The sequence below is a fragment of the Prionailurus viverrinus genome, chromosome D1, assembly GCF_022837055.1.
Source record: "Prionailurus viverrinus isolate Anna chromosome D1, UM_Priviv_1.0, whole genome shotgun sequence".
Classification (NCBI taxonomy): domain Eukaryota; kingdom Metazoa; phylum Chordata; class Mammalia; order Carnivora; family Felidae; genus Prionailurus; species Prionailurus viverrinus.
This window is the reverse complement of record NC_062570.1, coordinates 40,632,503-40,646,147: the sequence shown is the minus strand read 5'-3', so window position 1 is coordinate 40,646,147 and position 13,645 is coordinate 40,632,503. Positions and strand designations below refer to the sequence as shown.

General features: G+C 46.0%; 1 protein-coding gene across 1 annotated transcript; it reads right to left on the bottom strand.

Moving 5' to 3' along the window:
• Nucleotides 1–9,457: 9,457 nt before the first annotated feature.
• Nucleotides 9,458–11,998, bottom strand: LOC125176604 (elongation factor 1-alpha, oocyte form-like). The gene is made up of 7 exons (XM_047878323.1): nucleotides 11,855–11,998; nucleotides 11,499–11,678; nucleotides 10,940–11,236; nucleotides 10,674–10,824; nucleotides 10,098–10,354; nucleotides 9,702–9,936; nucleotides 9,458–9,576 (listed from the first exon to the last, which is right to left on the bottom strand). Exons 1-7 carry the CDS (start codon nucleotides 11,996–11,998, stop codon nucleotides 9,458–9,460), a joined length of 1,383 nt encoding a protein of 460 aa, XP_047734279.1.
• Nucleotides 11,999–13,645: the final 1,647 nt, after the last annotated feature.

The following is a 13,645-nucleotide window of genomic DNA, read 5'->3' as shown; positions in this document are numbered from 1 at the left end:
CAGAAAAAAAGATCTCACCTGTTTTTCCATTTTGATTGACATTTTTTTGACTGACAAGCAACAAAAGCAATACTAAATAAGCTTTTGTTGGGGGAGAGGAGAACTCCCCATACTTCTACAACCCTAGTGATTTCTGTTTTTATTTTCCATTTATTTTCTTTTCCATTATTACTTTACAGTAATACAGTAATTCAGCCATTCATTTGCATAATTTTTTGCAGCTGTAATCACAGTGTTGACATCATTTTTGTATTCATATCCTATTCTTTCATTCTGTGTATTTAGATATTTTTCTTGCTTTTACAAAGTTATCGTATTTAACTTTTCATGATTTGCTTTCTTTTTTATTTTTCTTTTTGACTTGCTTTCTGTATATTTGAGGGCCATTGATGAGTTCAAGGAAGATAGAGCTTCTAAGTTTGGAGACCAAATGGGGGAGGAGATGGGGATCCTTCACCTGAACCCCCTTCCCCTGGACATCCCCAGATGGTGGGCCTGTCCACTAGGGTGGGAGGGTCTTAGAGAATGAGAGGACTTGGGAGACCTGGAGACTAGGGCCTAGCCCCTGTTGGTCACAAGGAATGGATGCCTTCCAAATCTACATACCTTTTCTCCAGAGGAATTGGCTCATGTGGCTGTGGAGGTTTGGTGGGTCCAAAGTCTTATGAGGTGGGGTAGGATAGGCCAGGAGCCTGAAGACTCAGGGAAGAGTTGCTGTGCAAGTCCAAATGCAATTGGCTGACAGAATTCCTTCTTACTCTGGGGAGGTAAGTCTTTGTTCTATTAAGGCTTTCTACTGGTTAGATGAGACCCACCCATATTATGGACTGTAATCTACTTTAGTCAAAGTCCACTGATTTAAATGTTAATCTTATCCAAAAACACCTTCAGTAAATAGCATTTGAAGGGTGTCTAGCTGGCTCAGTCAGTAGAACATGCAACTCTTGATCTTGGGGTTGTGAGTTCAAGCCCCACATTGAGTACATTGAGTGCAGAGATCACTTAAAAACAAAATCTCTAAAGGGGTGCCTGGGTGGTTCAGTCAGTTAAGCATCTGACTCGATTTCAGCTCAGGTCATGATCTCACGGTTCATGGGTTTGAGCACCACATGAGGCTTTGCGCTGGCAGTGTGGAGCCTGCTGGGGATTCTCAATCTCTATCTCTCTCTCTCTACTCCTTCCCCCAATTGTGTGCCCTGTCTCTGTCAAAATAAATGAATAAATTTAAAAAAATAAAAATAAAATTGGGGTGCCTGGGTGGCTCAGAGCCTGGATCCTGCTTCTGATTCTGTGTCTCCCTCTCTCTCTACCCCTCCCCTGCTCACACTCTCCGTCTTTCAAAAATAAATAAATGTAAAAAAAAATAATAAAAAAAATAAAAATGTAAAAAAATAATAAAATCTTTAAAATAGAAAAGGATATTTTGCCAAAATAATGTTTGACCAAAAATATTTTTATTTTAAGTAATCTATACATGTTTTAAATCAGAAGATGAAGAAAGCTAAACTCTTTCTTATTCCCAACATAACTTCCCCGATATATAATAATATACAATAATGATCTCAAATGTAATCGTTTGGTGCATATCCTTCCAGCCTTTTTTCTATAATGAAGTGTAAATATAAATGTGTGAAATTTGTTATACAAATATGGGATCCAACTGTTCTGAAACTCGCCTTTTCTACTTCACGGGAGTCCCTGGATTCCTTCCTGTAATCAATACATTGTTTTAGCAGCTGTGTAATATGTATGGAAGCACCTTAATTTACTCTTATTGATGGTCCTCTTATTGATGGATATGTGGCATAATTTGCAGTTTGGAACTGTCACAAACAACACTGTAGTGTATGTTGCGGAACATATCTTAGCAACCCTGTGCAAGTATATTGTACAATAGAGATCTAATAGTGAAATTATCATATCAAAGCATATACCCATTTTAGATATTGCTGGATATTGTCAAATAGATGGTTAAGAAGTGTTTGTGGAGTTGAAAGACTCAGAGTTCTAAAGCAAAGACAGCAGAGAAGGAAAGGAGAGAGGAAAGGAAGGGGAAGAAAAGAAGAGAGATTGGAAGAGACACAGACAATGTTTTGATACCGATTACATTTGGCCGAGCTGGTGCTGTAGACAGTACATTGTGTCCATGAGGTAGACTCTAAGAAGACAGGGGTCTTTTGTCATTGATACAACCCAACAGAGCCTGATAAAAAGAAGATGCCGGATAGATAAATATTTGTTGAATAAATGGTACAAAGAAAATCAAGACCCACTGAGTTTAAGTGAAATAAGACATGAAAAGTATGTTGTATGTCTTACGCCCTCAGTACATGGTGGCTGCCTCTATAATAGCAGATACTAAATTATGCTGTCACTAAGCATTGGAAGAGTGTTTTTCTAAATATTTTATCTAGTTTTGAAGGAGTGCAAGTGGGGAAGGGGCAGTGAGAAAGGGATACAGAGGATCTAAAGTGGGCTCTGTGCTGACAGCAGCGTGCCCCATGCAGGGCTTGAGTTCACGAACCATGAGATCATGACCTGAGTCAAAGTCAGACATTCAACCAACTGAGCCACCCAGGTGCCCCTACATATTGGAATGGTGAGTAAACCCCAGTATGATGCCTGCGGAGCAAGTGACTTCCCATTGCCTCATAGAGGGTGTCCTTGGCTGAGGGACATCATCTAGAAAAAGTAGGATTCGGCCTCTATGCTTGGATTGAAAGTCACACAAGGACAGGCTCAAATACCCGAGAGCAGCCTATTTGGGAGTAAGCAAGGCAAGGGATCCTCAAAGACTTGAGTGTGGTCTCAGCCTCCATTTTTCACTGAGGCTCTGGTTGCCAGCTTTATGTGGCGTAAAGGGAGGAACACAAATGTTTTCTTGTGTACGATCTCTCCTCTTACAATGAACACCCCAGTGTTCGTCACAGTATGAGAAGAAAGTGGCACAGCCGCTGTGCGGGGTGTGCCCCACACCCTGGAGCTGCGGCAATTACACCATTTCGGATAATTGTCTTGTAATTGCTGCTGTGATTTAAAATCTAACGCTATCCTCCAATTGTTCTGATGTCTTCTCATGAATAATGCAATCGTCTCGGGAGCCCTCCGCCAGTTTCTCATTTAGATTGGCCCTGTGTTTGAGTTATGCACCATTGTCTCACACACCATTGTCTCTCAAAACTAATGTGGCAGAGACAATACAGGGAATAATTAGGACTTGGCTAATTACGGGAAATGGGAATGTAAGTGAGGAAGGTATGAAGTTCTTCCTCTGAAAATATTTTCCACCCCCACTTGGCCTCTGGGTAAATAAGAGGAGGGCAGATTTCTCTTTGAGGGCCTACTGCTATTTCCGAATGCTGGCCATGCTCCTTCTGTCTGATATGGTAAGAGCTTTCTTTTTGGAACGGAAGGAAAACAGATTTCTCCGTAGGGTGACTTCTCTCCATGGCACTGTGTTGTCATCAAATGCAACCAGCTCTGTAAACATGAGCCGGCACATCTCCCTACAATGCCAAAATACCAATTGCTTCAATGAATGGGCAATGACAGCTTGGATTTCTGTTTCTGGAATCTGGGCCTTGGTTTAATAGAACCAGAAGGAATCAATTGTGTTCAGACAAATGACAATTGGGTCATTTTAGAATTTCAATTTAGCTTTCACCAAGGGAAGGGACCATCTCAGTCTGGTAGAGTCTTGATCACTTATTTCCATGTCAATGACATGATGCCCTCACTATGAGGCCCTCTCAGCCCTAATGAAAGTGGCAGGGTACCTCGACCACCTCCCAGCAAATAGAAGTAATCAGGTCATGTGTAGTCACTGTGGGGCTTCTCATGTTAGGGCCCAACGTGAGTATCTCAGTCAGTTCAAAGCCTGCATTTCTCATTTAGAAGAAAAGCATTCACATGAGCACTTTATGGCTACTCTCTGCCTTCATCACTTCAAGGCCTGCCCACCTTAGCATTCCCAATCTGCACACCGGCATACTGCCCTCCTGCTCCCCTCTGGGCCTTTGTACATGCCGTTTTGTTTTTTCAGGTCAGTACAGTATTTTCAAGAAGTTTTTTTTTTTGATTCCCCAATCTCTGTTGTTGCCCTTATGTTCTTCCATAGCCTCCCGAAGTTAGCCATATCATAGATTTCTCGCGTCATATTATAGTTTTCTATTTACTTATTCTCCTTGCCAGACTATGACATGGGTGGGCAGGACTAAGTGTTCCATCCAGCTCGGCCATGTTTGTCTTCAATGAACATCTGGTAAAAGACAAGATGAGTAAAGAAATACATGGGCTGGGTTAGGCAGCATGACCTCCCAGGAAAGGGGGTGCCCAAGGACTTCAGAGTGTTCTGATGTGATTTGTGGTCTGTAGGATAGTTTTATTCTACAGAGTAGAGGTGGCTGTTTAATGTCTGAAGGAACCTAATTGGGGCTGCACACGCTAGAAATGGTTATTTAATGTTTGATCAGTACTCCGAAGCCCCCGCGGCAGATGGCAGTGGTTGGAGGGCAGGGCAAATGGCTCTTACCAGGACCCTCAGGCAAGTCAGGCTCACCCTTATCTATCTCCAGTTAGCACCAGAGTTTGTTGTTTGTCGTAAGGGAGTTTAGTGAAGATTTTTCAGTGGTGAAACCGGTATAGGTGATGTAGAAGTTGACAGGAGCTATTACCTAGGCACCTTCCTGGATGAACAGGTGAGCCCAACAGCCTCTACCCTTTGAAGTGGCAGCCAGGACCTAGGGACTCTATCCTATATTGAGTCATTTTCGGGGGATTCTGTCCCCCACTAAAAGCCTAGCTGAAGCCTACTGCCTGCGTGCAAGGTGCTTGTCAGGAAAGACAAGGACAGATTGCTGGCGCTTCACTGTAAGGCAGGCATGCATGCCTGTTCGATGCCTGCTAACAGGTGTATGTGCGGGAGAATTCCGTGCAAGGCCTGCTCCATTGTACCAACCTGTCTCAGGACCAGGCGCGGGGAAATCCAACAAGGGGAGGCCCCCCATACCTGCCAAAAAAGAACCGAATAACTGTGACTGACCAATTATTAGATCCATTTGCAACTTTGTGTTAAGGACTAAATGAGGGGGTCCTAGACCAGGAGGCTTACTCTGCAGGTACAACGCCGGAGCTCTCACATACTGGTGCACTGCTACAGCCAGGGTCAGGCGCAAAGCCTCAGCCAGCTCTGGCAGTGCTCACAGAAGCGCTTTTGGGGTTTCTAGCGGGACGAGGTTCCCTCTACGACCCGCGGCATTTCCTGCCACCTCAGTGAGGAATTACTGAATAGGGAACATAACATAGTACTTGCGAGGGTTCATCATGATATTTTTAGTTTTCTTTTTAAACTGATTTTTTTAAGGCATTCTTGAGAAACAAGCATGATTATTCTTGAGAACTGAGAGTAAATTGGCATCCACAGTCATTCACTTCTTTCAACAGACAGGTTGACACTCATTCATTCACTATTCAACAAGTACTTCTTGAGTACGTATCAGGGACCCACACGCTGCAAAGTTGCAACTTGAGCTCCCTGATCACTTGAAGCAAAGCTGCAGTTGTGATTCGTAGAATTCTTAATAAAGACTTCGAAGGACAGAAAGGACTGGCCATTTTGCACAGGCAGCAGGAGGGGGTGGGCGATCTGCATTCTATCTCCATAGCACCTTCTGAACACGTCTGGCTTCCCCAAGCCAGGCGGGGTGGTCTTTGATGACACTGACAAGCTTGAGGTGCTCCAAAGCTTGGTCCAGGTCCCATTAAGCAGATTTGTGCTGACAACAGCTGGCATTTGACAGGTTTCTCAGCCTGCAGACAGGTGACTTTCTTGATGCCTGATGCAGTGACAGCTCTGATAGGCCATCCTGTTATTTCCAGGTTTGTGCCGGGCCTGGGGTTTCCCTGGGTATTTGCACTTGAGAGGGAACCAACTTGACAGACATGGACAGGTAACGTTATTGATCGGTGAGAAGAGGCCACTACACTCTTAGTCTAAATCTTGGACATCAAAGTCTCAGGGAAGGGCAGGAAGTAATATTCCCAACCTGGCTTCAGAAAGGGCTCCATAGGAAGAAGTAAAACTTTCACTGTTTGCAGGTGACATGACACTATATATAGAAAACTCTCAAGACTCCACCAAAAACTACTAGAACCGATCGATGAATTCAGTAAGGTCATAGGATACAAAGTTAATACGTGGAAATCTGTTGCGTTTCTATACACTAATAATGAAGCAGCAGAAAGAGAAAGCAAGAGAAGAATCCCATTTACAATTGCAACAAAAATAATAAAATACTTAGGAATAAACTTAACCAAAGAGGTGAAAGGCCTGTAGTCTGAAAACTATACTGATGAAAGAAATTGAAGATGACACTAACAAATGGAAAGATATTCCATGCTCATGGATTAGAAGAACAAATATCATTAAAATGTCCATACGACCCAAAGCAATCTACGTATTTAATGCAATCCCTATCAAAATACCAGCACCATTTTTTTTTTTCACAGAGCTAGAACAAACAATCCTAAAATGTGTATGGAACAAAAGACTCTAAATAGCCAAAGCAATCTTGAAAAAGAAGAACACTGCAAATATCACAATCCCAGATTTCAAGATATACTCCTCAGCAAATGGTGTTGGGAAAACTGGACAGCGACATGCAGAAAAATGAACCCAGACCACTTTCTTACACCACACACAAAAATAAGCTCAAAATGGATTAAAGACCTAAATGTGAGACCTAAAAGCATAAAAGTATTAGAAGAGAGCACAGGCAGTAATTTCTCATATCAACCAAAGCAACTTCTTTCCAGAGCTGTCTCCTGAGGAAGGGAAACAAAAGCAAAAGTAAACTACTGAGAATAGCTATATGTATAGATGGACATCTATGGCTTCTGAGCAGCAAAGGAAACAATCAACAAAACTAAAAGACAACCTACTGAATGGGAGAAGGGGAGAAGATGTTTGCAAATGACATCTCTGATAAGGAGTTAGTATCCAAAATCTATAAAGAACTTCTATAACTCAACACCCCAAAACACAAATAATGCAATTTAAAAAATGGGCAGAAGACATAGATATTTCATTTCTCTAAAGATGACACCCAGATGGCCAACAGACATGTGAAAAGATGCTCAACATCACTCATCATCAGGGAAATGCAAGTCAAAACCACAATGAGATATCACCTCACACCCATCAGAGTAACTAAAATCAAAAACACAAGAAACAACTGGTATTGGTGAGGATGTGGAGAAAAAGGAACTCTTGTGCACGGTTGGTGGGAACACAAACTGGTGCAGCCACTGTGGAAGACAGTATAGAGATTCCTCAAAAAGTTAAAAATAGAACTGCCATGCGATCCAGTAATTCTATACTGGCTATTTACTCAAATATGAAAACACTAATTCAAAAAGATACATGTACCCCTGTTTATAGCAGCATCATTTACAATAGCCAAGTTATGAAAGCAGCCCAACTGTCCATTGATAGATAAATAAAGATGTGGTATTTATATGCGATAGAATACTACTCAGTCATAAAAAAAAAAGAATGAAATCTTGCCACTTGCAGCAACATGGATGGATCTAGAGTTTAATGCTACGTGAAGAAAGTCAATCAGAGAAGGTATTAAATCTCACTCATATATGAAATTTAAGAAACAAAATGAACCAAGAAAAGGGAAAAACCAAGAAACAGCCTGTAAACTATAGAGAACAAACCAATGGCTACCAGAGGGGAGGTAGGTGGGTAGATGGGTGAAACAGGTGAAGGGGATTAAGAACACCCTTACTGAGTACTGAGTACCATCGAGTAATGTATAGAATTGTTGAATCATGACATTGTACACCTGAAATACAACATTGTATGTTAACTATACTGTAATTTAAGCTGTTAAAAAAAAAAAAAAAGGACTCTACAGTCTTTTCCAGGCCCTGACACGTTTTACGAGCACTCTCCACGTTTGTAAGACTAATGGTTTTTCCGATAAAGGATTGATTGCAATCACACAGTTGATTATTTCCTTCTAGCAGGCAGGGTCCACATGCCTATCCTGGAATCTCCAAGTGGATGCTTATGGGCAAGGAGTTGTACTTCCATGTCTGGAGGACTCCCCCCCTGACTATCTTAGCCTCTCCCTTCTCTTCACACCAGCATCTTAGCTGGCAATCCACCTCTACTTCTCATAGAAGCTCTACCATTCTAATCCCTCAGGCCAAAAACCCAGATGTCAACTGACTTCCCCTCTGCATACCGTCCACTCAATTTTTAGAAATGCATCAGCTTGTAAGTACTTTTAGAACCTTTACAAAATACTTCCAGAATTTACCACTTAACCCCATGATTACCAGCCTGGTCCAAGTCACCACCTTGTTTGCATTGTTGGAATATAGCCTTTACTGTGTGTCTTTCGTGGTCTACTCCCCAGCTCTACCATTCACCATTTGATAGTTGCCTCTGCCTCTAACTAGGTCAAGTCCATGGGGTGAGAGCAGCATCTCACATACGGGAAGGGCCACTATATAATAAATGGATAAAGAACGTACCACTGGCAGACCTTGGGGACCTGACTCCCAGCAAATGTTGAAAAGAACACATAATTTAGCTTAAGGTCCATGAGATGTTATCCTGTTGCGTTCATGAAGTTAGGAAGCAAAGACCACAGAACTATATCCCTTCACTCCTTGCCCTCTAGGCATATTAATATTGACCTGACCCAGACTAACGTGTTGGGCAGCAGCTTGAGCCCAAGCTTCCAAGGGAGCAGCTTGGGGGTTCCCACCCCATTCTTGGCCGAGTGATCTTGATGTTTACTCTTCTCTCAGGATTCTGGGTAATAAAGCCACTAGTACCAGGAACCACACAGCAGTGCTGGACTGACCCACTGGCACTGGGATCCTGTCCTACGCCATTGTTAAGTGTACTTTTCACATCCCAGAACAATTCAACTTCCCCACAGGGAGAACAGGTCAGAAGCGATTAAGTTTGAGGGAAATGAGAAAGGACAGGATGGAGCCCTGCCTGAGAATGAGGGACAGGACCCTGAATCATCTTCACAACCCAGGGCGTAAGTGCTTTGAAGCCGGTGGGCACTATCTTTTTTTACTGTTTGAGAGAGAGAGAGAGAGAGAGAACAAGTTGGGGAGGGGCAGAGAGGGAGAGAGGATCCCAAGCAGCTGAGAATCCGTGCTTGTCAGCGAGCCCAACACGGGGCTCCGATCTCATGAACTGTGAGCTGAAACAGTCAAACGCTTAACCGACTGAGCCTCTCAGGTGTCCTGGAAGTCAATGGGCCTTAAACTATAGTTCATTCGTGTACCTAGAGCTTCCTTGTTTACCTCCTCAGAAGAAACCAGGAGCCAGGACAGCTACTTCAGTTTTATTAATCTCATTCGGTAAATACATAGAATTTTCAGTAGCTTTTATAGTGGAAGATTGCTGAGGAAACTGCATGCCTCACTTCTTGCTGGCCTTTGCCGCTGACTTGGTGACCTTGCCAGCAGATGACTTCTTATCCACAGCCTTAATAACTCCCACGGCCACTGTTTGTCTCATGTCCCGCACGGCAAAACGGCCTGGAAGAGGGATGAAGAATGAGGTTTCTGGAAAGTGATATGTAAGAAAATGCTCTTTAGTCTGTACCCTGCCCACAGGAGATAAAAGCTTTCTTCCTAAGACTCCGTAGCAATCCCTGGCTCACCTAGAGGTGGGTACTCTGAGAAGGTCTCCACGCACATAGCCTTGCTGGGGACCATCTGAACAATGGCTGCGTCACCCGACTTCAGGGCCTTGGGGTTGTCCTCGAGCTTCTTGCCTGAGCGCCGGTCAATCTTTTCCTTCAGTTCAGCAAACTTGCAGGAGACGTGAACTGTATGGCAGTCCAGCACTGGGGTATAGCCAGCATGGATCTGCCCGGGGTGATTCAAGATAATCACCTGGCACGAGAGCAGGACAGAATTTGTAAGAAATATGGCACATGATCTGGGGCCACATCTTCATGAACCTGGGGCCTAAGAAACCAGAGCTGATCCGTAAGGTAAGAAGTATTCCCACCAATGCCAGTGCCCTTAAGGTTATTGGCGTCCTGGGCACTCACCTGTGCCACAAAGCTGGCAGCCTCCATGGGGGGATCATTTTTGCTGTCTCCAGCCACATATCCACGGCGTATATCCTTTACGGACACATTCTTCACGTTGAAGCCCACGTTGTCACCGGGCAGGGCCTCAGACAGGGCCTCATGATGCATCTCCACAGACTTGACCTCTGTGGTGAGGTTTGTGGGGGCAAAGGTGACCACCATCCCAGGTTTCAGGAAGCCGGTCTCTACACGGCCCACAGGCACAGTGCCAATGCCTATCCAAGGGAAGGGAAATCAGAGCTGTCCCACACACCTCTCCCTGCCTTGAACAGGCTTCTTGGGGGGTCCCTTGGTTCTGCATTCGAGGACAAAGGGCCACCTGTGGAACTAGAATGACACACTGCACGGATCATGAGCTATTTAAACTACCTATGGCATTAGCTGGAAAGGCTTGGTGCCTTTGCACGTTGTCCTAGCTCAGAAGCTGTGGATTAAGTCAGGATTTGAACCCTGGCAGTCAGACACCAGAGCTCATTCCTAACTTCCCAATTGCAGAGTGAAAGGTCTCCTCTCCGCCCCACCCAGCCCCTTCACCTCCAATCTTGTACACGTCCTGCAGAGGGAGCCTCAGGGGCTTGTTGACTGGGCGAGTGGGCGGGAGGATGGCATCCAGAGCTTCCAGCAGAGTCACCCCGGTGGCATTTCCTTCCTTCCGTTCCACCTTCCAGCCCTTGAACCAGGGCATCTGCCGAGAGGTAGAGCGCACGTGAGTCCGGGGCACAGGTCCCGGAGCGCCCGCTCCAGGACTGACTGCACCTTGCTCCGCCCCCCACCCTCACCCCCCCCAACCCCGCACTCACGTTGCCGCTGGGCTCCAGCATGTTGTCGCCGTGCCAGCCGGAGATGGGCACGAAGGCCACGGTGGCTGGGTTGTAGCCGATCTTCTTGATGTAGGCGCTCACTTCCTTGGTGATCTCCTGGAAGCGTGTGGCGCTGTAGGCGGGCTCGGTGGAGTCCATCTTGTTGACCGCCACGATGAGCTGCTTCACGCCCAGCGTGTAGGCCAGCAGCGCGTGCTCGCGGGTCTGTCCGTTCTTGGAGATGCCAGCTTCAAACTCGCCCACGCCGCCCGCCACGATGAGCACGGCGCAGTCGGCCTGCAGGCGGGACAAGGGGCTGGGGCAGGGGGCCTCAGACGGGGCCGGGAAGCCGGCTGGCGCTCGGCAGGCCCAGATCCCTTTGTAAAGCTGAGGGGCGTGCCCCCAGAAACTTACAAAAAAGGCCCCACAGGGATTCATGGACTTTCCTGCACCACCCCAGGTCCTGTCTCCCAGTGAAACTCTCATCTACTCCCGCAAATGAGCTTTTAGTTCCTCCTTCCAGGAGCCCAAGGAGGCTCCTGAGGGCGTACTACTTTACCTGGGATGTGCCAGTTATCATGTTCTTGATGAAGTCCCTGTGGCCTGGGGCATCGATGATGGTGATGTAGAACTTGTTAGTCTCAAACTTCCACAGGGAGATGTCGATGGTGATGCCACGCTCTCTCTCCGCCTTCAGCTTGTCCAGCACCCAAGCATATTTGAAGGAGCCCTTGCCCATCTGGGGAAGGGGAGGGGAGGATAGTGCATTGATGGTGAGCAGAACGGTTTATTACAGCCAACTTCAGGGCACCTTAGACGGTGGAGTGCACCCTGCTTTCTGCACTCTGCAACCTAGACGCCCCCACCCCCGCCGCGAAGGGGGACAGCCACTCCTACACACAATAGGCACCTTACCTCAGCTGCCTCCTTCTCGAACTTCTCGATGGTTCTCTTATCGATACCCCCACACTTGTAGATGAGGTGCCCGGTAGTGGTGGACTTGCCAGAGTCCACGTGGCCGATGACAACAATATTGACATGGGTCTTCTCTTTGCCCATGGTGCGGCTTCACTAGTCACTACTGGACAGACCGTGGGAGTGGGTGAGGCCAAGGTATTCCGAGCCTGCCTCCTTCCTTTATTTCCCTCCATTCTGCTTGGGTCCAACACCCCTTTCCACGTCAGTGCCTAGTCCAGAGTTTAAGACATGGCAGGCATAAACTGCAAAGTAAAACTAACCTACCCAGACTCACATGGTGGGACTAGTCCCAGGGCCCTGGTGGGCACTTCCAAGAAGTCCTAGCTCATCCTTCCTCCTCAGTGAGTCTTCCCCAAATGGCCAGGGCTCAACCAACCCCTCCTCCCCAACTCCCTCCTTCATCTGATTCACTTCTAACGTAAAAGACCCCGACACTCTGTAGTTTGTTTGTTCCTTACAAGAACTCACCTCTAAAGAAAAAGAAGCAAACTAGATCCAAAGACCAGCAAGAGCTACAGCAGCTGTGACGATACCCAACGTCTTGCCTCTTGCTTTTATAAAGGTAGCACTGGACCCTCCTCCTTCTGGTTCCCACCAAATCCAAAACCAGAGCCAAGGGTTTAAAAAATGCCACTCCCTAACCCCAGTCCCAATTTAGAAGACTCCTATCTTGATTGATTGGATTTTTGGGTGAAGAGAGGGTAGACCAGTCCCACTAATCCTTTTTTAAGTAGGATTACTGGGCGTGGGGAGTGGGAGAAGGGAAAGACTGGATAAGATATAGAATACATGTGCACATTACTGGACTTTGTGCAGATGTTCCCTCAAGACTAAGGTACGGAATGGTTGTGGCTCTTCATCCATTTAGCATTCACTGAATACAGCACCCAACACCATACGGGAGGATGAAGATGCCCAAATTAGGAAACAGTCAAGACCTCTCTTCTGAGAAGCTCTCAGGCCCCTGGAGACATGGCAGTCGCTTCTGGGTCTCCTCCAAGTCAGCCATCTAAGATCTCTTAAAGAGACTGCTGCTTGGACTGAATGGGGACTGGCTGTGGCTGTTTGGAGCCTTATCTGAGGCCAAGTATGTCCTCATCCTTCCCCTAGAAAGTCCTTGGCAGAGCTCAGTCATGCACAGTAAGTGCTCACTCCATCCCCAGCTCCTACTTGGGCCCAGGAGAACAGGAAGCCTTTGAGAAGTCTGCCCTTCCAGGGGTCCTGGTCCCACAAAGGCCACGTCCCTGAGCACTGCCTGCTTTGCTCATTTTTTAAGTCATTATTTTCCACCTTTACTCCTAAAGAACCAAGAAACTAAAATGTCAGAGAAGTGAGGTCCTTAGGAAACATCAAATTCCTCCCTTTCCCCGTTTTGCAGAATTATCTGAGGTCTCAGGTGATAAAATACTTCTCCAAAAGGTTCAGCAAGTCCTTGTTCCCCACTATCAGTATATTTTCCTCACCCAGTCACCTTCTAGGAGGAACGAGGCAGACATATTGAGCCCATTTATCCATTCCACTTACACCTAGGAGTAACCACTGCTTGTCTCTGCCCAGGGAACGATAGATGCAACTAGGAGTAATACAGCCCGTCTTGGAGGGGTTCACACTCCGGTAAGGGAGAGAGACCACAAGAAACATTTCGATGTGAGGATACAGAACTAGGAACGCTATCAGTGGGGCTGGTTCAGGAGAGCCTCAGGCGTGTGGGGAGGTGAGGACTGCTTC